The sequence below is a fragment of the Thamnophis sirtalis genome, unplaced genomic scaffold (genome assembly GCF_051295495.1).
Source record: "Thamnophis sirtalis isolate CommonGarterSnake01/CBP01778 unplaced genomic scaffold, rThaSir2_p1.2 scaffold_15, whole genome shotgun sequence".
Lineage (NCBI taxonomy): Eukaryota > Metazoa > Chordata > Lepidosauria > Squamata > Natricidae > Thamnophis > Thamnophis sirtalis.
In genome coordinates this window covers 23,200,975-23,227,811 of record NW_028261395.1, presented here as the reverse complement: position 1 = coordinate 23,227,811, position 26,837 = coordinate 23,200,975, and the positions used below count along the sequence as shown (strand labels likewise).

The following is a 26,837-nucleotide window of genomic DNA, read 5'->3' as shown; positions in this document are numbered from 1 at the left end:
AGAGAGAGAAAAATATTTCCATAACTCAGCCTCCAAGTGGCAGTGTAACTTCTTTTCCCTCTGATGTTACTGCTCTCTTTATATTCCTTTTATATCCTCTTTATATTCCAAGCTTAAAAGAAACAAGGCTCTTAAATGGAACAAAATAAAAAGGGGAAAAAAACCCCATCCAAGCCAGTATTGTGGGGGGGGAAATTAATCCATAGGTAAAAAAAAAAAAGTAGAAGAAAAGCCAATACTTTCACTTTAAAAAGTAGGAAGTGTTTGCAAAACTTCCATCCATAGAAGACAATTTTAAAAAAAGATAACACACTGTCCAAAATAGCTTAAATTCGCCACTTATTTTCTTTTCTTTTTTTATAAATTTAATTTGGTTTTAATCTTTTTTGGACAGTCTCCTTTGTAAAAATAAAATTTCCTCACCAGATGGACAAACTTTCTCTTTCCGCTTTCCTCCGGTTGCGGAGCTGTTCCAACTTCAGCAGCTTGGAGCTACGCTTCTATTGCCGGCTAGAAGAGGTTCTCTTGGATCAGTCAGGGACTTTACGATGTCCATGAGATCAGCAAGATGTACTCTTCCCTGTCACTGTCTCTTCGGGACGGTTTACATCCAGATGGATCACCCAGTGGTAAAAGTATCATTGTGATGTCAGCTCCTTCACCTAAACTCCCTCTTCTTTGTGGCAGCCCCTGAGATATCGGAAAACGGCTATCATGTCACACTAGTCCTTCTTTTCATAAGATTAGACATATCCAGTTCAGTAGTGGGATTCCAAAAAAATTATTACTGGTTCTGTGGGCAGGGCTTGGTGGGTGTGGCAGGGGAAAGATACTGCAAAATCTCCATTTCAGCTGGGACTTGGGAGGCAGAGAATAGATGGGGGCAGGGGCAGTCAGAGGTGGTATTTACCGGTTCTCCAAACTACTCAAAATTTCTGCTATCAGTTCCCCAGAACTGGTCAGAACCTGCTGAATCCCACCTCTGATCCAATTCCAGCAAACGTTCTTTATAAGTATAATCTTTATTGTCATTGTACTTAAATACAACAAAATTGGTTTTAACTTCACTGGTACAAAATTATAACAGAAATGAAAAAAGAAAGAAAAGGGTTCATGGAGTGATTGTGGTTGTATTTAAAAGTCTCACAGCCCAAGGATAGATTTTTTTAATTATTATTTTTTATTAATAAATATGTAAAATACACACACACAAAACTTAGACGTACACCACATCTTTGTTAAGATTAACTTTGTTAATCTTTGTTAAGATTAACCGATGACCCTAGGAATTCCTCCTCCATTATACTTTTACTCCATGAGTGCTGAGTTTATGGACGACCTTCCAGTGAGACTCTGCAGAATATATTTTGAAAAGCAGTGCCTGCTGACTCCTCATATCCTCATATCCCTCTGAAAGATAGACAGGCCTTCTTTTTTCAAAGCTCTTTTGGTAGATCTTTAACATTGATGGATAGTCTTTTGTATTGGGATAACTTTATCCAGCTGTTCAGTTGCTCCTACGCCAAGGCACAACACAACATGCACTCACTGATCCACAATATCAGCTCACAGAGGTACTGGGATGCCTGTGGAATGTTCTTTCCCACTTGTGAACTCATCCCAAGAGAGTGCGGGAGAAGACTTGCCTTAAAAATAGCACTGGAAGAGTTTGCATCTCTTGCTTTGCCAATAAGCCATCAGAAAACAATACCCTTTGGTGTTCTGCCTGAACCAAGCCATCTTTTTGGTGCATGTTCTGGATATTTACCATGTAATTTTCCTTGTGTGTTTTATACATTCCAAATTAACGTATTTTTCAGAGTATAAGATGCACCAAGATTTTGAAAAGATAAATAAATAAAAACTGTTTTTGCACTCTGCAGGCCTCCCAAACCCTCTGCACGCCTCATTTTTTGTGAAAAACAGGACATGCAGAGAGTTTGAGAGGGCTGCAAAGTGCTCCTGGGGGCTGGAAGGGGGGGGGGCAGAAACAAGCAAAAACGGCCCATTTTTTGCCAAAAATGGCATGCATAGCCTTCAGGAGACTTGTAGAGTGTTCTGGGGGGCGGGATTGAGCAAAAAATACCCCGTTTTTTGCTAAAATGGGCCTGTTTTTTGCCAAAAACAGGGCACAGATAGACTTTAAGAGGCTTGTAGAGTGATCCTGGGGGCTGGGGGGCAAAAACAAGCAAAAAATGGCCCGTTTTTCACTTATTTTTGCCCTCCCCAGCCTCCAGGAGCACTTTGCAGGCCTCCCAAACCATCTGTTTGTCAATTTTTGCAAAGGGGGTGGGGTTTCAGGAGGCCAAAAATGCGGTATTCAGTGTATAAGACACACCCAGATTTTCACCCTCTTTTTGGGGGGGGAAATGTGCATCTTATACTCCGAAAAATATGGTCAGTGATTACATCTGCAACATACATATTTATTAGTCTCCCCCCACACACACACTAATAAAGCGAAAAAACTCAGCATTGTGTTTGCAGTTTTTAAGTCTACTAATGTTTGTAGTAAGCCGCCGCTGCCTTTTTTAACAGAGTGTTTGTTTCTTACGGACTCTTTCTTTGCCTTTCCAAGGTAGCAGCAACGTGGGGGACACACTTCCAACCGGTCAGCTGTCCAACATTCCCTGGCGAAGAGCAGGTGTAAAGTACACAAATAACGAGGCCTACTTCGATGTGATTGAAGAAATCGATGCCATCATAGACAAATCTGGTAAAGTGCCCTGCAGTCGTAGCTGTTGATAGGATGGGAGGGAGTCGTACCTTCGTTAACCTTTGCATAACAGATTCTTGCAAGGGAAGGGAAATCTATTGCAACGTACAATTTTCAATGAATCTGGGAATCCCTTAGTTAGGACTTGAATGGATTTTCTCAGCTGGACTCCCAACACATAGAGCAAAGCAGTGGTTCTTAAAGTGGGGTGGTTTGGACATATCCTGGGGGTAATAGGACAATTTGTAATTGTATGTGCGTAATTTGAGAATCCAGTTTGAATTTGTCACTGGAATGTTAACCTAAAGTAAAAGTAAAGGTTCCCCTTGCACATATGTGCTATTTGTTCCCAACTCTAGGGGGTGGTGCTCATCTCCGTTTCAAAGCCAAAGAGCCAGTGCTGTCCGCTGGTCATGTGGCCAGCATTACTCAACGCCAAAGGCGCACGGAATGCTGTTACCTTCCCACCAAAGGTGGTCCCTATTTTTCTACTTACATTTTTACATCTTTTCGAACTTCTAGGTTGGCAGAGGCTGGACAAGTAACGGGAGCTCACTCCGTTATGTGGCACTAGGGATTCAAACTGCCAACCTTTCTGATCAACAAGCTCAGCATCTTAGCCACTGAGCCACCGCATCCCCACTTAGTGTAAACCTAGACTGAGTTTTTTTGTGGAATTATGGCATTTGAGAGAGAAAAAGGGGCGCTTGGGTCAAGGAGTTTACGAGTGGCTGCAGTAATGGATTAAGGCAGAAAAGGAATAGTTGTCCTAAGGCGAGTTGGGCAGTAATATTTGCATTGGCTCAGGGAATGTGAGGCACAGCGCATTCACAACAAATAAATTTGCAAAAAATAGCTGACTTCAATGGCGGTTCCTGATTCTGGAATGTTCTCCTCACTTAGTGTTATTTCCAGCTGTTCTAGGAAGGGAAAAGGCATTTTTATTCTCTGGGACATTCTAATCCATTAATGTATTAGGATTAAACATATTATTTTGAAACCTCAACAACTTTGAACAACAACCGCTCCTTTCATTAATGTTACTATTTATTTTAATTATTGTTTCTAATTTTTATTTTGCAATTTTACAGTTTATTTGGCAAAGCCAGTTGTAAAAAGGAATAAAAATAAATACAGAATTTATACCAAATTAGATAAAGTAAATACAGAACTTACATAGGGAAATCTAATCTTTGCCGTTCGGCAGCATCTGGAAGAGCATAGATTCCCCCAGTCTGTCTGAAATTGTGCAAAGCACTTTAAACATCATCTGCAGACACTGCAGAGAGGTTATTGATAAAATTTATGAATCTATTTATATCCCAGCTCTATTGGTTTTTAAAAATAACTCAAGGCAGCAAACATACCTACTGCTCTTTCCTCTTCCTATTTTCCCTACAACTATAATCCTGTGAGGTGGAATGGGCTGAGAGAGAGGGACTGGCCCAAAGGCACCCAGCTGGCTTTCATGTCAAACGGTGGGACTAGAACTCATTCAGCTGTAATTCTGATTAACAGAGTTGGAAGGGACATTGTAGGTCATCTAGTCCAACCCCCAACCCAAGCAGGAGACCCAACACCATTTCTGACAAATGGCAGTCCAGTCTCTTCTTGAAAGCCTCAAGTGATGAAGCTCCCACAACTTCCGAAATCAACTTCTGTTCCATTGGTTGATTGCTCTCACTATCAGAAAGTTCCTCCCTTGAATCTCTCCTTGGTCAGTTTCCATCCATTATTCCTTGTCTGGCCTTTAGGTACCTTGGAAAATAGCTTGACCCCCTTCCTCTCTGTGGCAGCCCCTCAAGTATTGAAAGACTGCTGTTAAGTCTCCCCTGGTCCTTCTCTTCTCTAGACTAGCCATGCCCAGTTCCTGTAACCGTTCTTCATATGCATTAGCGTCTAATCCCCTCATCATCCTGGTTGCTCTTCTCTGCACTTTTTCTAGCATCTCAACATCTTTTTTATAGTGTGGTGGCCAAAACTGGATGCAGTACTCTAGGACTTTATAGAGTGGTATTAGTACCTCACTTGATCTTGATTGTATCTTCATTAATGCAGCTTAGGATTGCGTTGGCTTCTTTGGCTGCCGCTGCACACTCCTGGCTCATATTTAACTGGTTGTCCACTAAGACTCCAAGTTCCCTCTTACAGTTTCTGCTTTTATGCCCGGTTTCACCCAGCCCATATCTGTACTTTTGGTTTTTCTTGCCTAAGTGTAAGACTTTACTTTTCTCTACATTGAATTTCATTTTGTTAGATAGGGCCCAGTCTTCAAGTCTGTCAAGATCCATCTGGATCTTGAGCCTATCTTCTGGAGTGTTAGCTATTCCACAAATTTGGTAAGTTCCTCTTCTATTCCCTCATCTAAGTTGTTTAACTCACTGTCTTGTGGTTTCCAGGCCAGCATCTGAAGCACTAGAATAAATAATATCTCCTTTCTTTCTACAGGGTCCACGGTCTTTGCAGAAATCCAAGGTGTCATCGATGCTTGCGTCAAGCTCTCAGGAATGCCAGATCTTTCACTTTCTTTCATGGTAAATGGGAATTTTGTTCCGTTCACTGAGGGGGGAAACGCCCTTTGTGTGATTTTCATCCAAGTCTTCCTAATGGCCAGAGAGTGACTTCCATTCATGCATAAATGTCCCCATCCCAGTGCAGGATTTCAAACCCTCCGCATGTTAGATGAGTTCAGCCCGAAGCTCCTGGGAATTCTCCTTTTCTTTGGCTTCCTTTGAAAAGTCTGTGGCCATTGAAACCCCTATGCTGGAAGGGCCCATAAATCAGGCAGCTGCTGTCTTTGCACGGTGCAAGGAGTTAGCACAGAAATAAACCCCAGTCAGTTTTAACTGTGTAAAATCTGGCTTTGCCATTTGTTTGTATAATGATGATGCCGTTGTCTGTTAGGGACCTTTCTATATATTCTCCCAACAAAACAGTCCTCTGTTCGGAGGGAGGGAAGGAGGCATTCAGTATCCTTTGTGGGGGCCTCTATATTTTAGTTAGGGACTAAGGTTAATTGAAGATGGACTCACTCAAGTTCTACTAGGGGAAAAAAAAACCTTTCTGTTCTCAAGGAGAAAAAAATGGTAGTGCACCAGACCACAGAGTGGGACATTTTCAATCCCACTCATTTAAGGCCTGTGATCCAGAAATTAAACTGTCCTCATTTAACAAGCAAAGGAGAAACTACCATCCTCCTAAAGTTCCCTTTTTGTCCTCCAAACTCAGAAACCTGTTGAAGAGCCTTGGCCCTTGTTTAGGGGTGGTGTGACTTTATTGTAAAATAACCCTGAATGTTTCTAATACTGCACCACATTGAAGTTGTGTCTTGCCTGCATCAAAAGGAGGCCAGAGGTTACTACTAAGCAACAATGTGTAGCTCATTGGATAGAGATACAAGCTGCAGATGCAAAAGAGGTCATAAAATGGCTTTTGGTAGTTGATAGGAATGGAGTCTTGAGGGATGCTCAGCCATAATGCCTTGACAAAAGGATCCCAAAGGTGCTTTTTCAAAAGGCAGATGGACTTTTCACTTTTCCTTGAAGACATTTCACTTCTCATTCAAGAAGCTTCTTCAGAATGGAATGGAATAGAATAGAATAACAGTTGGAAGGGAATAGAAGCTTCTTAGATGAGAAGCGAAACATCTTCATGGAAAAACAACGTCCAGTTGCCCTTTGGAAAAAGCATCTTTGGGACAACAATGACCTAAACCAGGGTGGGGTCAAACTCAAGGCCCACGGGCTGCTAGGATCTGGCCTGGAGGGCCGGCCTGGAAATATCAAATGACTGGCCCGTGGTGCCTCTGCTGGCCAAAATGGGCCATGGGGGGGGAGCCGCACAAGGCCCCTGTGTGGTCCATTTTCGGTCTCCTGCAGCACTCTGCTGGCCAAAAAAGGGCTGCAGGGGGGCAGCATGAGTGCTGCAGGAGGGCGTGCATGCCGAAAACGGGGCGTGCGGGGGGGGGAGGTTGGCTGGCAGAGTGCTGCTGGAGACAGCACCTACTTCACCTTCTCTTTGGCAGCATCTGCCAACCAGAACTAGATGCTCTAGCTGGATGGCTGTTGTTCAGAAGAGCCAAAAACATCTGGCTCTTCACCCAGGTCTTTTATGAAAGAGAGTCATCTTTTTGTCAAGGTTCCAAATAGCATCTGAAAGTAAATCAGAGTCTGAGGCAAAAGTTTCCTCAAAGTTCCACTTTATTAAGAGAGCCATGTTGGCACATCTGGGAAAACCCAAACATGAAAGCTTCCCAGTTTTCCCACCCAGTTGAAAGTTCAAGATCCTGCCTCAACACCCACAAGTTCATCACATGGTCCAATCTTCCACTGCCATAAAGACAGATTCCATCCATCCAGTTCCGGACAGGTCCAGAGACAAAGGATAACCTTGAGATTCTAAGAATCTTAAGATTCTTGTTATGGCTACATATCACCCAACTCCGTTTAATCCCCCCTCCCATTTTCCCGCAATAGAATTTGAATAGTAGAAAGTGTGGCAGGCCCAAAGTCCAAAAGAAAAGATTGGAGGCCTGACACTTTTATCTTACTCTTTTACTGGTGATTGATTTAATTGTAATTGTTTTGATTTGATTGTTGTGAGCCAGCCAGGGTCATTCAGAATTGGGTGGTATATCAGTTTTGTAAATTATTACTAATATTAAGTCCTCCTCTAGGGTTGTGCCAGAGGTAGTAACAGACATTGATAGACTGTTGGACAGACAGTTTTTAGAGACATTCTGGAGAAATTGTCAGTTCATTTACGCTCTGCTCCTATACAAAAGAACCAAGCCCCATAGCAGCTGGGAACTCTACATATCCTTAATCTCTACATTATGGAATTGAGATTCTTTGTGCCAGAAAATAAATCTCCCTTTGCCTGGAATAGCTGTTTTGAATGCAAAGGGGAAAAATGCCTGTGTCAAGTGCCCACCATGGCCACGCCCACCTCACCACCACCCCAGCCCTCCGAGGTCAAATACAACCCTGATGTGGCCCTCCATGAAATTGAGTTTGACATCCCTGATCTAAATGACTGAGAATCTCTATAAGCCAGGGGTCCCCAAACTTGACAACTTTAAGACTTGTGGACTTCAACTCCCAGGATTCTCTGGGAGAATTCTGGGAGTTGAAGTCCACAAGTCTTAAAGTTGTCAAGTTTGAAGACCTCTGCCATAGACCCTTGACAAAGGGGGCATAGTTTTAGACTTTGTGTTAGGTGCAAAGCCACACTACTGCCTTGTCCAAAGTGTTCCTTCAGCATGTTTGCTGTTGTGATCTAACTGAACAGAAATTCGAGGAATTGGGCAGGTCTGACTATGAGAAAGATAAACGGAGAGGTGTTTTTCTTTGTGAGTCAGCGCCATTGCATTCCTTTCGGCCTTGTTTTCCTTGAGTCACATGGACCAATATGAATAGGTAAAAAGGACTGTCCTACTGCCATCGCCCTGTCTTCCCCACTATGAATGGAGAATCTGTACTGAGTGCTATTCTCAATTTTGTTGCCAGTTCTGCTTGGGCTCCATCAAACGGGAGTAGAAATCCCTTCTGAACTCCTGAGTTCTTGAAATGGACAGGCACAACATAGGGGAGAGGCCAGCAGGCATAATGGTTCTGACTTAGGCCTCCCGAGATCATGAAGCAGATTCCTTGTCCTGATAAAACTCCTTTTATTTAGCTTAAAGGGAATTCCTCTCCAACAAAGTCCTGGCCAACAGTCTTTCACAACTGTGGATCTTTATCGGGCTTGGAGAGTTGCCAGGTTGATATCTTCCAAATGCCACTGTAGCAGACAATACTTGGCAAGAAGTCAGGAACAGATCTTCAGCCTAATGAATTGAACTAATTGTCTCCTGCAAACTCCACTCCCTTTTCGCTCTTTATTCCCTACCGGAGGGGCCATTCACCATTCACCTGTACCTTTACTCCCGAGTTGGCCCTTGTTCCTTAGCTTTTCCCTTTTCCTGGCAGCTCTGCATGGGCACATCGGGAACAGGCTCCAGCTGTTCATCTGCCTCACTGATGTCTGACTCCGAAGGCAGCTTATAACTGGCATACAGCCCTGGCTCCATCTCTGCCTCCGACACAGAGCCCTCATCAGAGCCTTCCCCAGAATCCAGGACTGGCCCATGTTCCTCCCCAACCTCCTCACTGTCTGACTCTGCTGCCAGATCTGCTGGCTGCTGATGGGCCACAACAATAATCTCATCCTTACTGCATATGTATTCTGTTCCATTACTGTATATCCCAAAGCATTAAGATTGTGGAGGAAAATATTTATTTTTGTTTCCTGTAGAACCCAAGACTCCTGGATGATGTTAGCTTTCACCCTTGCATTCGATTCAAGCGCTGGGAATCAGAAAGGGTCCTTTCCTTCATTCCTCCTGATGGGAACTTCAGGCTGATTTCCTACAAAGTCAGCTCTCAAAAGTAAGTGCGCCGGAAGAGCCAAATATAAATATATATATATGTAAATCTCCTTGGAGGGTGAAGGTGGTCCAGTACCCTTCCGCCCCCACACAGACACTTTTGGTATGCTTTGTTCACCCTCCCCAGGCTCTAGAAAACAGCCTCCCTTGCCCCCTGCCTCACGGAGGCCCTCCAGAGATCTCAGGAGCCTTCGGAGCGTGAAAAACCAGCCCTACGGGCAAACCAGAGGTTCGGGAACAGACTTCTGGTTTGCCCGTAGGGCCGTAGAGCTTCCTGAAGGCTCTGGAGGGCAAAAAACGGCCCTACAAGCAAACCGGAAGTCTGTTCCCAAATTTCCAGTTTGCCCAAAGGGCTGGTTTTTCACGGTCCGGAGGCTTCAAGGAAGCCTCAGGAGGGTGAAAAATGGCCTCAAAAGAAGGCTGAAGTCTGCCTGCCAACGCACGTTTGCGCGCTGGAGCTGACAGGGCAATAATGTCTTGCGTGCCCTAACAAATGACTCCACTTGTCACCTGTAGCACATGTGCCATATGTTCGCCATCACGGTCTTAGGCATTGTTCTTGGCACTAAACTCCATAGACCAGGAAACATCTTGTGAGGACATCCACAATATATTGCAATAACTTGGGGACTTTATTTTAGGTGATCATTCTCAGGCCTTGAATAGGTAGAGTGGTGGCCTAGAAGTGGAACTCTCGCCCCACAGTCAGGAGGCTATGAATTCAATCCTAGGTAGCAGCAGCTATTTCTCTTAGGAAATATCTGCTGCGAACTCCGCCTAGGCATCAGGAAGGGCATCCGGCCAGAAAACGCTCAGCTCCATCCAGTTGCCCCGACTCCACCCCGATTATAGGGTCATTAAAAGAAGAGAAAATTCTCAGGCCTTGAATAAATAATACTGAGACATGCTTGGATGGACTTCTCTCTCTGAGCATGGGACCGTTACCTTATTTAATCCTTCCTCCCTAAAGAAAAGGTGCCTGTGCTAATGTTTGACTTAATGCCACTTATGAACCTGTTGAGAAGAACTCTCTGGCTTCTTAGTCAATGTTTTCATCTATGCCAGAGGTCTTCAAACTTGACAACTTTAAGACTTGTGGACTTCAACTTCCAGAATTCTCCAGCCAGCTCTGCTGGAAGTTGAAGTCCACAATTCTTAAAGTTGCCAAGTTTGGGGACTCCTGATCTATGCTGTGTTCCAGAATAGCCTTAGGGTCTATTTGCTCATGGAATCCAACTTTAGCACAACAAAGCTTTGTTTTTCATTTTTCTTTCTGGTGCCTTTGAGTCAGTGTTGACTTTTGGCAACCACCCAGGCACATCCCTGCAGTCGCCTTGGCAGCATTTTCTGGAAGTGGGTCTGCCATTGCTTGCTTTCTCATTTGAGAGAGAGAGAGAGTGACTGATCCAAAGTCACCCAGCAGGCTTCCTCCCTAAAGCAGGACTAGCACTTCGGGGTCTCCCATCTTTTAGCCTGGGGGTCTTTAACTTCCTACGCCAAACAGGCTCTAAAGCTACATTACATCCGTGAAAATGTTGCCTGTATTTGGCCGTCACCCGACAAATGCACGAATGACAAAAGCGCGCCGACGAAACTGTGGCGAAAAAACCGCGACATCATAAACGCGCCCACAACAACACGCTGACAAAACCGCACCCACAAAAGCGCGATTTAAGTTAAGGTAAGGGTTAGGTTCAGGGTTAGGGTTATTAGGTTGTTATTAGTTGTTTGTTGAAGGCACGCTTTTGTCGGCGCGCTGCTGTCAGCGTGCTTCTGCGCTCATTCGTCGATGCGATTTCAACCTTGCGGTTTTTTTCGCTGCGGTTTCGTCGGCGCGCTTTTGTCCAGCGTGCATTTGTTGGTGAACTGTATTTGGCATGTAACTGCAGTTCACAACTGTCGACCAAAGAGATCACTTTGGTGAATTTTTGCTGGCAAGGTTTGTTTTGAGGGCTGGGGATGGTTTACTGTTGGTTTCTTTTCTTTGCAGGAAGTCTTCTGCTGGCCACCCACTCCCCAGAGCAAAAGTACCCTGTTTCTCTGAAAATAAGACCTCCCCGAATAATAAGCCCAATTGGGCTTTTGAGTGCATGTGCTAAAATAAGCCCCCGCAAAAAATTAGCCCTTCCCTAAAATATTTAAATGCATATGCAGCCAGTCCCCACCATTTCCTGGGAGGCAGAAAGGGGGGGGGGGACATGCCCCACGTGCCACACATGCACCTGCCATCCATGCGGAACAGCCTCACAGAGGCAGCTCCTACAAACCTTAGATACTGCGCCCCTTCTCTTAGTGGCGGCTGTAAAAAGAACGGCAGGCCCAACGACGCCAGGGCTGGCAAGAGTGTGCCAGAAACAGTGACAGAACGTCCGCCTCTCTCTGAATCAGCTGATCCGCAGGCTGAGGTGAAGAGGCCTCCTGCTCCCCAATAAGACCTCCCCGAAAATAAGGCCAATTGGGGGAGGGGTGTCAAAAGAAAATAAGATCCTGTCTTATTTTCAAGGAAACACGGTATGATTCAGGACACGATTCAGTGGTTTTGACGAGTCCAGATCTACCTTGTCGTCTATGGGGGGAGGGTTCTTTTTTTTTGAATAGCAGCTTTATATTTTGTTTTGTCTTATCTTCTTCACGTTTCCACTTGAATTATTCTGTTCAAGTAGAAAAACACAACTTTTGTTACGTTTTGTCCTGTACCAGCTACCGGCAAGCCCAGTGGCCCTTTCTTTTCTCTTTAGATTTGTCTGTTGGCCACAAAATTTGAAGCTTTGCCAACGAGGTTCCATTAGTGTTCCAAGATAAGGAACAAAGAAAAGGGCAGGTTTTGGGGATCGCATATTGTGTTTGGTTCCATGGATCTTCTTTGGGCTTTATTATAGAGGGGCTGTGGCAGTTCTATCTGGTGACTTTGGGGTGGAGAAAAAAGGATGGAGAACAAAGGAATGTAAGAAAATCAATCCAACTCGTAATGAGCTTGGCTGTTAGGGGGAGCCCATGGGTTAAGGACAGGGTAGATAAAAATGATTTCTTTCAAAAAAAAATTTTTTTAATCAGTTTTTTTTTATTTAAATCGGATTTTTTTTATTTTTATCAAATTTATTTTAATAAAATGCTTTTGGAGTAAAAAAGATACATTAATAATTTAGTTTGGTCAGCATGAAATGGAGCTTAGTTATGTAGCATGAGGCTGTATATGCTGTAATATTTACCTTTTTAATAAAGTCATTCAATGAATCCAAGCTCTGCAAGCTGAGAGAACATGCACTGCATTGATGCATTTCACACAATTTCACAGTAACCGTGAAGCAAAGTTCAGGAATATTCTTTCATCCCCTTGTTTTGCAAATCTGTACGATTGTTTGAAGAGAAATGCATCTGTACCACCAGGCTCTTAACTGTGAGGAGGAAGGGCAAGCAGTAAAAATGAAAGTGAAACCACCTAAGCAGCTTATAAATATAATATTAAAGAGCACCTGTCATTTCAGATCCATCCTGGCAGTGTCTATTAGCAGGCATCCCCTCACCTGCTGCCTGCCACATCCCTCACCCTGTGTCATTGCCGCATCATTGGCCATCCCACTAAAGTGAATGGGATGGTCAGTGAGTCAACAGCAGGTCAGAGGAAGAGCCGCTGTGGGACAGAGATGACACTTGCTCTTTAAAAACCATGATTTAAATCAAGCCTTTAAATCAGATCCACCCTGGTTAAGAAACCTCCAATTGCACGCTACTTTCACGAATTCCAGCTTGTACTGTATATATTACCTTTTGAAAAAGGATTAATGGGTGCGCAATGCTTCCTGAATAGTTAGGGTCTTTACTTCTCGTTATTGTTTTAGCTTGGTGGCTATTCCAGTGTATGTGAAGCATGCAATTACTTTCAAAGAGAATTCATCTTCTGGAAGATTTGATGTTACCATTGGGCCTAAACAGAACATGGGGAAGACAATTGAAGGAGTCATCATGACTGTTCATATGCCCAAAGCAGTACTCAACATGAGCCTGGCACCCACCCAAGGCAGCTACACATTTGATCCTGTCACTAAGGTGAGTGCTGTGATGACCCAGGGCATGGCACAAAGGCAACACAGCTAGAAAACAGGTATTAAGTCCCTTTATTAACACCAAATGTGCCCCCAACATCCCTTTCACTCCAGCCTGGAGAAAACCTCTTCCACAAACCTGCAAATACTCTAGTCCAGAATGGGTGTAAGCAGAGTGACTGAAATCAATCACTCCAGGAGGGCAAGATAGGGAGTTCCAGGAGCGAAGGATAATTCCAGCAGGACAAGATAAGCACACAGGAGGTCGTAAATACTTCAAGCACTCAGGAGGAATGCTGGGAATGCAGGCCATAATTCTAAATGAATTCAGCGTTTGTCCCCGGCTCCTCCCAATTGCTTCTCCTTTAAACTCCATCCCCAGGTGTGCCTTGTGAAGGGTATTGGGGCCCTTTCCTTCCTCATAAGCCATGCAATCTCTTCTGCGTTCTTCCCTGCGCTCCCTAGGATGAGGAGAGGGTGGTCCTTGGTCTTCATTGAACCCCTTCTCACCTGCTCTATCCAGCCTGATTTTGCCCTTCCCCTGTTTGCTCCACAGCCAATGGAGGCTTCCATCTCAGAGTGAGACTCCGAAGGGGGCATGAAAAGTCCTGTCCTCCAAATTGTGCATCTCAGCTTGAGTTGCCAAACTCTTCCCATGGATATGGTGGTGTTGGCAATGGGCTGGGCTTTCTACCTTCATTCAAATTAGGCCCTGTCACATGATTACTTGATTTTCTGTAATCACAATCTGACTATTCTGCTCCTTCTGCCTTTTGAGGAAAATTCTGGATATATATTAAAGGAAGCCTACTACGGTTTCACACAAAAACATCAGATATTGCAACAGGTTGTAATATAACTGCCGTTCTTGTGATGTCTATTGTGGGATTAGAGTGACAGAGAATGAGTCCCAAGTGTGTGGTTTTCGGAAAGTATTATCCATTCAGCCACAAGAGCACAAGCAATCTTCAGTAGAATTAATTCTTCACTAGTTGCGCCTCTTGAGGGAGAGATTCATCCAATTCAAGTAGGCTTCCTTCACCGACTGCCTCATTCAGGAACTGTTCTAAGTTATGGCGGTATGAATAAATAACTTTGTCCATTTATAACCTTCATGGAAATGGGAGTAGTGACAGACGATATTTTCCTGGGCTCCAAGATCACTGCAGATGGGGACTGCAGCCAAGAAATTAAAAGACGCTTTCTCAGGGGAGAAAGGCTTTGGCAATTCTAGACAGCATACTAAACAGCAGAGACATCACCCTGCCAACAAAAGTGCAGGATATAGTCAAGGCTCTGATTTGCCCCGTTGCAATGTATGGCTGTGAAAGTTGGATTATAAGAAAGGTTGAGTGCCAAAGAATGGAGGCCTTTGAATTCTGGTGCTGGAGAAGACTCCTGCGAGTCCCTTGGACTGCAAGGCCATCAAACCAGTCAGTCCTAGAGGAGATCAACCCTGACTGCTCTTTAGAAGGCCAGATCCTGAAGAGGAAATTCAAATCCTTTGGCTGCCTAATGAGAAGAAAGGACTCTGGAGTCTAATGTTGGGAAAGATGGAGGACAAAAGAAGAAAGGGAGGAGAGAGAATGAAATGGCTGGAAGAAGTCACGGAAGCAATGGGTGTGAGCTTAAATGGACTCCGGAGGATGGTAGAGGACAGGAAGGCTTGGAGGAACATGGTCCTTGGGGCCGTGATGGGTCAGACACGACTTCGCACCTAACAACACCTTCACAGAATCCATTCAGTACCTATTGTCCTGTGCTCTCCTTCCCCTTCCACCCCTAGGAGCAGAGATTGAAGGGGAAGGGATTGCAACAGAGAGAGAGAGAGACAGAGCACAGGCAGAGAATAGGAAATACACCTCTTTGCATAGCCCCCTTATGGTTGCTAGCATCAGTGCATTGCTTTCGATGTGTATTCCCCATTGTGTGATTGCTTAATCTCTTATAATCCCTTCCTGTCCAATGAACATAAATATAATCAATTCCCTTCTTATTAGTTATCTCAACACCGGTGTGACCATTCCAAAGAAGGGGAAGTGAAAGCACAGTTGCAATACAAACAAGGGATTCAGAATTCGTTGAAAGAATTCTGGCTAGTTGTGTTTCTTTGATCACTAAGACACACATACACAGAAATGATTTCTTCACAACGTTGTTAGGACTTGGAAGACACAGTAGAGGGCAACATGACTATGGTTTTAAAAAGCACTTTATCAATATTTCTGATTATTATTTAGGTTTTGACATGGGATGTTGGCAAAATCATCCCTCAGAAGCTGCCTACTCTGAAAGGGATGGTGAATTTACAGACTGGCGCTCCGAAGCCAGAGGAAAACCCCAGTTTGAATATTCAATTCAAGATCCAACAATTGGCTATTTCTGGTAAGACAGGCTTCCCACTCAGCATAGAAAGACTTTGATATACATTCTATAGTGGCTGACTTAAGGTAATGGTAAAGGTTCCCCTCGCACATATGTGCTAGTCATTCCCAACTCTAGAGAGCGGTGCTCATCTCCATTTCAAAGCCAAAGAGCCAGTGCTCTCCAAAGATGTCTCCGTGGTCATGTGACTAGCATGACTAAAAAGGCACATGGAGGCTGTTACCTTCCCACCAAAGGTGGTTTCTATTTTTCTACTTGCATTTTTTACATGCTTTCGAACTGCTAGGTTGGCAGAAGCTGGGACAAGTAACGGGAGCTCAGTCTGTTACGCTGCGCTAGAATTTTGAACTGCCGACCTTTCTGATCGACAACCTCAGCGTCTTAGCCACTGAGCCACGGCGTCCCTGCTGTGGCTGACTTAACATGATAAATAAGATTATATAATGCAAACATACCAAATTCCAGAGCTATTCTGAAAACTAAACTAACTGAAATTCACAACAACCCTAGTTTTCAACCCAGCTGTTCCCTACATGCAGTTGTTTGATACTATGCAGATAAATTCCTCCACCCATTGCAAACACAAATCCTTTTATTTATTTTTTTGTCCATTGCTGGTATTTCACTCACGTGGAACCTGCAACAGAATGTTGAAGTGGGCCCAACCTTGTAGAATTTTCTGGGGGTGATGGTATACTTACCTTTCGTAGATGTGTTTGAAGAGAAACGAGATGGCCATCAGCAGCCTGGGTTGCTTTAACTCAAAACTCATGCACTGAGTAGGCATTGATGTCCTCAATGGCCTTGATATTAGACTTGATATTTTCCTTCTTTTTTTTGCTGGACCTTGCAATCAGCATTTTGTGGCTGCTTAATGTTGATGGGGCAGCTTAACTTTGGTTGGGAAAATATTGCTGTATTCTCCATCAAGAGACAAGGGAAGTAAAATAACTTAGCTTCACTCTTTAGTTATGATAGAGGGACGCAGTGGCTCAATGGCTAAGACGCTGAGCTTGTCGAATCCCTAGCACCGCGTAACGGAGTGAGCTCCTGTTATTTGTCCCAGCTTCTGCCAACCAAGCAGTTTGAAAGCACGTAAAAAATGCAAGTAGAAAAATAGGAGAGATAATAAAGAAGATATTGGATTGCACAGAAATGAACAGATTGACATTTAGAATAAAGGACAAAGAGGAATCAGTGTACTTCAAGACATGAGGGCGATTTTATGATTGGTTGGAAAAGAGATACAAAGAGAAGGAGAAAGGAAAAGAGTATAGAATAAACAACTCAGATGACACATTATTAGATGGGGGGAGGAAGGGAAAAATAGAAAAGTATTGAAATACAAATATACAAGTTAAAAAATGGTATAAGTGGATCTACTATTGGGTAGTAAAAATTATTTTTATGTAAATATAAAGACGGAATTATTGGAATGCCACCCCGAGAATCCATCAGAGAAAGAAAATAAGCAAGGGCAACAACGGAAAAGAGGGAAAGGAAGAAAGGGCAAAGCAGAGGAAGTAAAGGAGGGGAAGTAAAAGTAGGAGAGGGGGCAAGATGGTGGAGAAGAATGGAGGAGTGGGGGAAAGGGGAAGAAGAAAGGAGAGGAGGAAAGAAGAAGGTAGAGAAGGGAGGTTGAGAAGACCGAGGAGTAGGGTTGTTGGAAGTACAGGTGGCAAGAAAGTGACTCCAACTATGTTTTCTATATTTGTAAGAAGATAGTGATAAATGTTAATAGTTAATAGATAACTTAACAGTACATACAAGAATGTATATTTGTGGATGTATTTGAAAGGGAGAAAAAAACTATGCAAGAAAAGAAAAATAGGAACCACCTTTGGTGGGAAGGTAACAGTGTTTCATGTGCCCTCAGCGTTGAGTCATGCCAGCCACATGACCACCAAGAAGTCTTCGGACAGTGCAGGCTCTTTGGCTTTGAAACGGAGATGAGTAGTGCTCCCTAGAGTTGGGAACGACTAGCACATACATTATATTGCCAAAAGTATTCGCTCACCCATCCACATAATCAGAAGCAGTTGTGAGCGAATACTTTTGGCAATATAGTGTATGTGTGAGGGGAACCTTTATCTTAACCCTTCGTTGGAAAAATATTGCTGTATTCCCCATTTGGGGGCAGGGAAACTAAAAGAACTTAGCTTCACTCTATATTATAATTCTTCCATAATGTCCTGAAATGCGCTTTTCTAATGTGTGTCCGTTATTTATTTCAGGACTGAAAGTAAATCGCCTTGACATGTATGGAGAAAAATATAAACCATTTAAAGGTGTGAAGTACATCACAAAGGCAGGGAAGTTCCAAGTACGAACATGAAGCTCAAGAACTCTGTTTTTCTGGCAGATGGTTGTGTGTATGTGTGCGTGTGTGTTTCAGCCTCTGAGAAAAATGAGTGTTAGTTACTTAAATTCTTCTTAAATGCCAATTTTAGCCATTCCTCTGAATTATATCCATTCCACAGAGTCCTAATTTCCAGGTGTAGTAATAGAATTAAGTTGGTCTGTTTTTCCTACATGGCTTTCAAAGAGAAAATGTTTTGTAAGTAGGGCTGGTTGTTTCTGGTGGACTTTGTGGATTTTGGCTGTAGTGACCACCTGGGCTGCCCTTTGAACCAGCTATTCCTAAACACCGCCACACAAACCATCAAAGCACAAGAAGGAAGAACCTGGATTGGACAGAAAGGAAGCCCAATCTGAAGCAGAGAAGGAAACAGCTATTGCACGCCGTTTACGCCGTTTCTGAAAACATCTCTGAGAAAGCCTTACCCTAAGCCCTTTTGACAAAAGACTTTTTAATGGAACAAAAACAAACAAACAAAAAAGCCTTTTTCTGCAGGATTTACACCACCCCTGCCTTTTTTAGTCAAAACTGCCTTATCAGCTTGAGAATTCAGCAGACAATCTGTAGCCAATGTTAAAAGATTTTTTTTACCACAGTTTGCTTTGAAAATGAATGAATGGGATATGGAGCCTGATTTGTTTCAATTACCTCTGCATTTACAGATGTCAAATCTCACACATTTTATTGTTTGTGCCCTTCACACCTCTGAGGTAGTTCCTCAGAGGTGGTGCTGCTTGTTTTCTGATGAAATAAAAGGGAACACAGCTGTACCAACATCACTTGGGCAACTTGATTTTCAGACTGCCAAGTGGCCCCAAGGTCACGAGAGAGAGAGAGAGAGAGAGAGAGAGAGAGAGGTGGCATATCTGCATTAGTTTTAAAACGATGATGATGATAATAACATCCTTGCCTCCTTTCAGGTTTTGGTTGCAGGGGAAAATCTGGGTGAAATATAACAGGAGATGAAGGGAAAGCCATTGCAGAACCAAATTATTTGCTTATGAAAAAAAAAGGAACACGGTTATAAAGAAATGTTCTTCTTGATTTAATTCATATCATTGTTTGTGAGGCCATTGTGTCACCACAGCAGCCTTGACTACACAGAGGCTCAGCGTTTCCCAAGTTCCATAATTAAAATGGGGACTTAAGTTAAGAGAAAACCAATTTCATCTTTGTTTTGTATTTCTGACACAATCCACATTTGCATCGAAGACAGTCCCATACTAGTGGAGAAGATGAACCTAGTTCTCACACATAATTGTGCGACAGGATTTAAAGATTCATATTCTGAAACAGGGGGATGTGGTGGCTAAGTTGCTGAGTTTGTTCATCAGAAAGTTCGGCGGTTTGAATCCCTAGTACCACGTAACAAAGTGAGGTCCCGTTACTTCTCCCAGCTTCTGCCAACCTAGCAGTTTGAAAGCACATAAAAAATTCAAGGAGAAAAATAGGGACCACTTTGGTGGGAAGGTAACAACATTTTGGCGTTGAGTCATGCTGGCCACATGACCACGGAGACATCTTCAGACAGCTCTGGCTCTTGGGCTTTGAAACAAAGATGAGCACCGCCCCCTAGAGTCGTGAACGACTAGGACATGTGCGAGGGGAACCTTTACCTTTGGTTTACACTCCAGTGACAATTTCAAACTGGACTACCTTTATTTTGACACAAAGGATGTCAATTGTGACACGTTGGGTGCATTGTTCTGTGGTTAGATATATCTATTTCTTATTGTAATGGCAGAATCATATGTACTTGCAATTATTTTAATTCCCTCAAGGGAAATGCAAATAGCCCATGTCCTCTTATCATTTATAGCAAAGTTTTACAGACGAGATCATGAAAAGGTTATGTGGGGGTCTGTTAAAGTACTGTCATAAAAAAATAATCCACTGGAAATATTTTATAGAAATGCATTTTCATTTTATTTGACCAGAATGGAGAAAGTCGAAAATATTAGCATATACACAACAACATTCTGGTTTACAAACAAAAGTAGTGGCAAAATGCTCCTGACATTCAATCTGATGGACAGGAGTGTTTAGGAAAGCATAATTGCATAAGGTGTAGTTCAGGATATTAACATTTACAAAGTTTTGAGTTTAGTAGTAAATATTCCGAGTAACTCTCCCTAGTTCAATACAATTCAAAGCTTTCCTTTAAACATCCCTTAACAAAAGCGAAGTCTTTGGTATAAACTTACGTAATCAAAAGGCATTAATAATATTGCATTAATACAAAGTAAAGCTATTAAATGGTAGTGATTTAAGTCAGCGATCTCCAACCATGGCAACTTTAAGACTTGTGGACTTCAACACCCAGCTGGCTGAGGAACTCTGGGAGTTGAAGTCTTAAAGTTGCCAAGGTTGGAGACCCCTGATTTAAGAAGCTCTCTTACTTGTAACTAACTATGAGGTGGAAAAAAACGCCTCCCACCAAAGGCGCCAGGAAGGACATTCGAAGTGCTCTCTTCCTACCGCGTTCATACACACACTGAAAAGGCAAGACAAGGCAGGCTAAACGTAACCCTAACCCCGTCCTCTTCTGTAATAGCTACCCTGGCCAAGATCCAAAATGGCAGTTGTGAGTACCTTGTAGCCAGCAAAGAGTGAGAAATCTGCTTTCCTGGATTCTTGGCATTGGAAGAGAAGGCCTTGAAAAGCCCATTCCTTTGAATTTAGTTTTGAAATGCACCAAAGAAGAGAAGACTTAAGGTTGTGTAAAAAAAGTGAACCAGTAAACAAGGGCCACCCAACCCTTCCATCAATGTTGATTTTGGCTACATGCCCAAATCTCTGGAGTTTTCTGGGTTGAATGCCCAAGTCATTCATAAGGAAGCAGATCCAAATGATGGCAGCTGGATCGGCATTGGTATTTTCATGGTGATGCTTCATAAAGGCCCAAAGTGAATTATTTCTGAAACCCACTGAAAGAGTTTTTACTATTGTACCGCCACGCTTTTCCTCTGGTTTATCAAAACAGAGAAATCTATTCTACTGATCTAATTTTAGTAGCAAGAAACTACTCAGAAAATATATCTTGAGGCGCAGTGGTTAGAGTGCAGTACTGCAGGCTGCTTCTGCTGATCACTGGCTGCCTTCAGTTTGGCACTTTGAATCTCACCAGGCTCAAGGTGGACTCTGCCTTCCATCCTTCTGAAGTGGGTAAAATGAGGACCCAGATTGTTGGGGGCAAGAGGCTGAGACTAAAACTGCTTAGAGGGAGCTGTAACAGCAGCGGTATATAAATCTTTATTGCTATTGCTACTCAAAAAATATATCTCCTAAGGTCTGGCATAGGAGTTTTTGTGCTGAAGGAACTTGATAGCTATGGAAAATTCTTCCCCAAAGTCTTGTTTAGAAATTGCCATTAGTGGTGGTGGGGAAAGCAGCAACTTTTGATTACTAAACTCACTTCCTTCTGCCAAAGGAATGGTGCTTTTCACTTTGGATAGGATAAAATTAAATTTATCATCTTCTCATCCAAATAATAATAATAATCCAACAGCAAAAAACTGAAAATCCCAACTATTGGTTTTCCTGATTGTCCCTCACAATGACCAACTAAGCCAACAAAGATGGCCCAGATTTTCAAATTATGCTACAACAAAACTGGTGTGTTGCATAGAAAACACAATCATGACAGAGGTAGAGGAGAGAAGAACCGGATTAAAATAGTGTTCCTAAAAATAATAAAAATAAATCAAAAGCAAGAGAAGGGAAAAGTCTGGAAATGAGCTAAAGTGAGATTAGATACCCAAAGCAGCCCAACGCACTATTACAAACCCTCAGGATGGCGCTTCAAGAGACTCCTGAGCCAACCTCAGCAGCTCCTTCTGGTGGTTTGCAGAAGGGGGGGGGGGTTCTCGTGGGGAAAAAAAAAACAATGCTCAGGGGGAAGAACCGTGCTCTCTACTGGTACCATGGGGTCTTCCTGACCCAGCGTAAGGTGAATCCAGCATCCGTTCGGATCTTAATAGAAGCTGCTTCAGCCTCTCGGACAGTTTCCTTGACGGACTGCATGAGGTTCTGGGCATTGTGGACCAACATCTCAGTGGCCTGCAAGGGAGAAACATTTCACAACCGATTTTAGAAAAGACATTGAGAAAAGACAAGTTGTTTAGAGCACCGTTTCTCATCAAACCTAGCTACTTTAATGCATGTTGGAATTCTGGGAGTGGAAGTCCACATGTCTGGCTGGGGAATTCTGGGAGTGGAAGTCCACATGTCTGGCTGGGGAATTCTGGGAGTGGAAGTCCACATGTCTGGCTGGGGAATTCTGGGAGTGGAAGTCCACATGTCTGGCTGGGGAATTCTGAGAAATCACATCTTTTGTAAAAACAAAAAAAAAGCTGCTATGCAGAACCATCTCCTCGGCACTGGAACTGCATATTTAAAGTCAAAGCAGTTTAAAAATGAAATAGGAAAGAATTTGTGATAAGGAAGGTCTGGGTTGATTATCAGTTTCTATAACGGATACCAAATATGAAGAATTAATATTCCAGCCCAAGCCACTGCACTTCCCTTTCTAAAGAATTTATTTTTTTTCCTACCCACCAGATGGTGCTGGTGATTAAATTTAAATTCAGAACAATTTATCATCCTTGAAAAAGGGTTTTGGGCAGTGGTGAAATTCAAAAATTCCCTACCGGTTCTGTAAGCATGGCTTGGTGGGTGTGGCTTGGTGGGGGTTATGTGACGGTGGGTGTGGCCAACTTTTTAAAAAACCTTTTAGCATTTTTTACTACCTATTCACCGGAACCAGTAGTTTAAAAATGCTAAAAAGTTTTTTAAAAGTTCCGACAATCAGCTGTGACAATCAGCTGTTTGCTGATCCAGAACCTTTTTTTAACGGTTTTTTAGCATTTTTTTTACTACTGATTCAGGCGAAATGCTTTTAAAAAGTAAAAAAAGTTTCCGACAATCAACCTTTTAAAACTTTTTAAAGCATTTTTTTACTACCAATTCGAGCGAACCAGCTCAATCTGGTAGAATTTCACACCTGGTTTTGGGGTATATTTTTTGGTATTATAAACCAGATTTCACTGTAGCTATCAAACACAGCCAAAAAACATTTAACTTCCCTCCTTGCTCCTATGGCCAATTTTTTTCAGTTCCATTACTGACATTCCTGCCTTTTCATGATGCAGGTAATCCTCGACTTATGACCACAATTGAGCCCAAAATGTATGTTGCTAATTAAGATATTTATTGTGGGTTTTGCCCCATCTTATGACCTTTTCTGCCACAGTTGTTAAGTGAATCACTGCAGTTGTTAAATTAGCAGCATGGTTGTTAAGAGAATCTGAATTCCCCATTGACTGTTTGCCAGAAGGTCCCAGATGGTGATCACATGACCCAGGGATACTGCAACCGTCATAAATATGAGTCTGTTGCCAAGCATTTGAATTTTGATCAGTTAACCATTGGAATGTTGCCACAGTGAGAAGTTTGAAAAATGATTGTAAGTTTTTTTGGTCTCCAGTGCTGTTTGTAACTTCAAATGTCACTAAACCAATGGTTATAACTCAAGGATTACCTGTATATTTGAAAAACAATTAAATAGGTACAATGTATGAAAGAAAGCTGATTTCCACTTAGAAGAGAAAGAATCAGAAAGTTTGGTGACTGCTAATCGAACATTTCACAACAGGTATGTCCTACAAGGCAGCAAAGGTGCTTGCCTCTTCCCCAAGGCCTCCCAATTCACACTAAACACCCCCCTTTCTGCCTGGAACAAGGGAACTGACCTGTTCAGACTCCTCATCGCTGATACTGGTCCGGCCCAACATGGTTGCTTTGACCGTGGACAGGATTTTCAGCTGAGTACTGATGGTTGGGATTCGTTCACAAACCTACACAAACACAAAGTTACACCCTGGTTATTTCATTATCACCTGGGGCTTTCCTTAAATATAACAAAATTCTATCATTGCTTTTTACTTAGGTGGTCTGCATCAAAAATAACCCTACATTACGTGTGTGTGTGTGTGTGTGTGTGTGTGTGTGTGTGTAATTGACAATATTAGTTACATTAATCATACATCATTATAATAATCTATAATCTATATGCATAACAATGGCTCTGTGTGTGTATGTTCCAGGATAACATTGGAATGCCTTGAACAATTCCAATCAAATATGGTACACAGATGACTTACTTTGGTTCACCAACCAAAGGGCGAAGGACAAAACCGCACCCAACTAAACCGCGTCGCTGACATCATCAACAGAGCGACAACAGCGCGGAGACAGAAGCACGCTGTAAACCCTAAACCTAAACTTAACCCCTAAACCTAACCCTAAACCTAACCCTTAACCTAACCTAAACCTAACCCTAAACCTAATCCTAACCCTTAACCCTAACCCTAACCCTAAACCTAAACCTAAACCTAACCCTTAACCTAACCATAAACCTAACCATAAACCTAACCCTTATCTTAAATTGAATCGGCTTTCTTTCAACGCGCTATTTAAAGCGCCCTTCTTTCTCCGCGCTGGCTGTTGTCGCCGCGTTGATGACGTCAGCAATGCGGTTTAGTCGGGCGCGGTTTAGTCGGGCACGGTTTTGATGGGTCACGACTTACTTTAACTTTAACAGGATTTGTATGCCGCCCACTCCCTAGGGACTCTGGGCGGCTCTCTGGAAACATATACTGTTGAGGTAAGACATCTCTAACAACCCTTGGGGGGGTGTTAAGATACAGTCTGTTGTGCCTTAAAATGGCTTCTGCTGTACTGCCATAAAATGGATTCTACTGTACAGTGCAGTGGAGTTGCCATGGTAACAGCTTCACAGTACTCCACAAAGGGGCTCCCTCTGGTAAGGGGGAAAAATCCAATGTTAGAAATTATGTTCGGTCCAAACATTTTCCCTCTATAAATAAATACCCAGGCAACGCTGGGTTATCACCTAGTAATATTATAAATATTAAAATTAAACTTATTAACATATTGGTGTTTGCTCCAACATGTATATAATCCTTCATCATTTAATTATTCAATATTTTAATATACAATACTAGTAACCATAACAATATAATTTAAGTATACATAATACAATATTTCAACTTCTGATCTTTACATCTAACATATTAATTTTAAAATATTACATAGGAATATGCATAATAATATTTTCCTCTTTCTAATTTTTACCTCTATTCTAATTCTAAATAGAACAAATCTTGTATTAGTATGTATTCTATTTCTATCCATCATCTCTTGCCCATTTTAGTATTTCAATTCTTGTTGATTTTTTGGCATGTTTTCCATACTCCTCCCTTGGGATTTTGTATCTCCATGCATTATTCATATTTGATCTAAAATATTTCCTTTGTCTCTACATCTGCATTATTAGCATAAGTCTTGAAGATTTTTTTTTAAAAAAAATTAGGTCCAATCCCTTTCCAGCAGTGGAAAACATAAGGCTGGAATATTTCCTTGATAATTTTTGAAGAGGATTTTGCTGTTCAGAGCAACATTTTACATCCGTGTTTTTCAGATTTGGCAACTTAATAGAGAACTTCAAAAAGCTGGTCCTATAGGTGCGTTTTCCCAATCACGGATAGGCCAGTAGTGAAATTCAATTTTTTTTTACTACCGGTTCTGTGGGCATGGCTTGGTGGGCGTGGCAGGGGAAGGATACTGTAAAATCCCCATTACCTCCCCATTCCAGGGGAAGGGTACTGCAAAACCCCATTCCCACCCGACTCTGGGGCCAGGCCAGAGGTGGTATTTGCCGGTTTTCCGAACTACTCAAAATTTCTGCTACTGGTTCTCCAGAACCTGTCAGAACCTGCTGAATTTCACCCCTGGGATAGGCCCTTCCCAGCTAGAGATGTTCTCCACTTTCCAAGCCATGGCCTACCTGCAGGAGGTTTGTTCGGATCCTCTTGTCCGTGCACTGTTTGGCCACCTCTTTAGCCAGACGGGTCACTTCATCAGATGCTTTGGCGATATCTTTCGCACACTGGATGAGAGCCCGCTTGTTTCCGCTGGCACCTCTCACCAAGCGGGACATCTCGGCCATCAGCAAGGCCATGCGCTTGGCGGCGGCAATGATGTCATTTCCCTGGGGGGGGGGAGAAAAGGAGAGCAGCCGTGATCGCTCCATGCGCCCCAAACAACAGCCACATTCTGGGGGCTGTGCAGTTGCTGCTTTACAAAACAAAACAAAAAATAACAGGACTGTCACACAAAGGACACGTGTGAAACTCTCTCCCAATCTTCAGTGACAACAAGCTTTAGCCAAGAGGTGAGGGAGTGGACACACTCACACACACACAGAGACAGTATGTAAGGGTTAGTAGCTTTGCCAAAGTGAAAATGACCAAGTTCAGATGTTTAACTCTCCGATAGGAATCCCATCGTTTCAAATAAGGTGGCCAAAGGAATGTCTTAAAAGCATCATGTTGTGATGATGGTGAATATTCTTAATGGGTGAATAAGAAATAAAGTCACAGGGTCAATCTGAAGTAAATGGTGGGAACTGAATATTCTGAATGGAGGAAAAAAAACACCTGGAAAAGGCTGTTATTTAAGCCTTTTAATTGAGTGGTGCAGTAGCCTAGAGGTAGAGCTCTTGCCTCACAATCAGAAGACTGTGAGTTCAATCCTAGGTAGAGGCAGATATTTCTCTCTCTGGGCACCATGAGAATATATCTGCTGAATATAACTCTGCATTGGTGACAGGAAGGGCATCCGGCCAGTAATCACTCAGCTCCATTCAGTTGCCCAGACTCCACCCTGCAAGGGATTATGGGGTCATTTGATGATGATGATGAAGAAGCCTTTTTGGTCAACTAAATTTAAAATGCATCGGCAGAAGGAATTTTTTTTCAATCAAAAAGGCCAGAAGATGCTGTTAATCATCAGAGATAAAACATCTGAATGCTTACTCTATTCATA

The 26,837-nt window shown here is 42.7% G+C and overlaps 2 protein-coding genes across 3 annotated transcripts in view; one reads left to right on the top strand and one right to left on the bottom strand.

The window, feature by feature from the left end:
* AP3M1 (adaptor related protein complex 3 subunit mu 1) overlaps nt 1–18,706 on the top strand; it is a 34,260-nt gene extending 15,554 nt beyond the window's left edge. Inside the window, exons 4-9 of the mRNA XM_087702334.1 lie at nt 2,579–2,716; nt 5,165–5,250; nt 9,011–9,144; nt 12,983–13,190; nt 15,427–15,571; nt 17,806–18,706. Coding sequence (XP_087558460.1) covers nt 2,579–2,716; nt 5,165–5,250; nt 9,011–9,144; nt 12,983–13,190; nt 15,427–15,571; nt 17,806–17,906 — 812 coding nt within the window. The 3' untranslated portion in view covers nt 17,907–18,706. The remainder of the gene's footprint in view (nt 1–2,578; nt 2,717–5,164; nt 5,251–9,010; nt 9,145–12,982; nt 13,191–15,426; nt 15,572–17,805) is intronic.
* Nucleotides 18,707–20,283: 1,577 nt separating this feature from the next.
* The window catches only part of VCL (vinculin), a 93,024-nt gene continuing 86,470 nt past the window's right edge, over nt 20,284–26,837 (bottom strand). For both annotated transcript variants that reach the window (XM_087702331.1, XM_087702332.1), the window contains 3 exons: nt 25,798–26,001; nt 23,681–23,785; nt 20,284–21,989 (listed from right to left, as the gene is read on the bottom strand). In XM_087702331.1, coding sequence (XP_087558457.1) covers nt 21,843–21,989; nt 23,681–23,785; nt 25,798–26,001 — 456 coding nt within the window. In that variant the 3' untranslated portion in view covers nt 20,284–21,842. The remainder of the gene's footprint in view (nt 21,990–23,680; nt 23,786–25,797; nt 26,002–26,837) is intronic.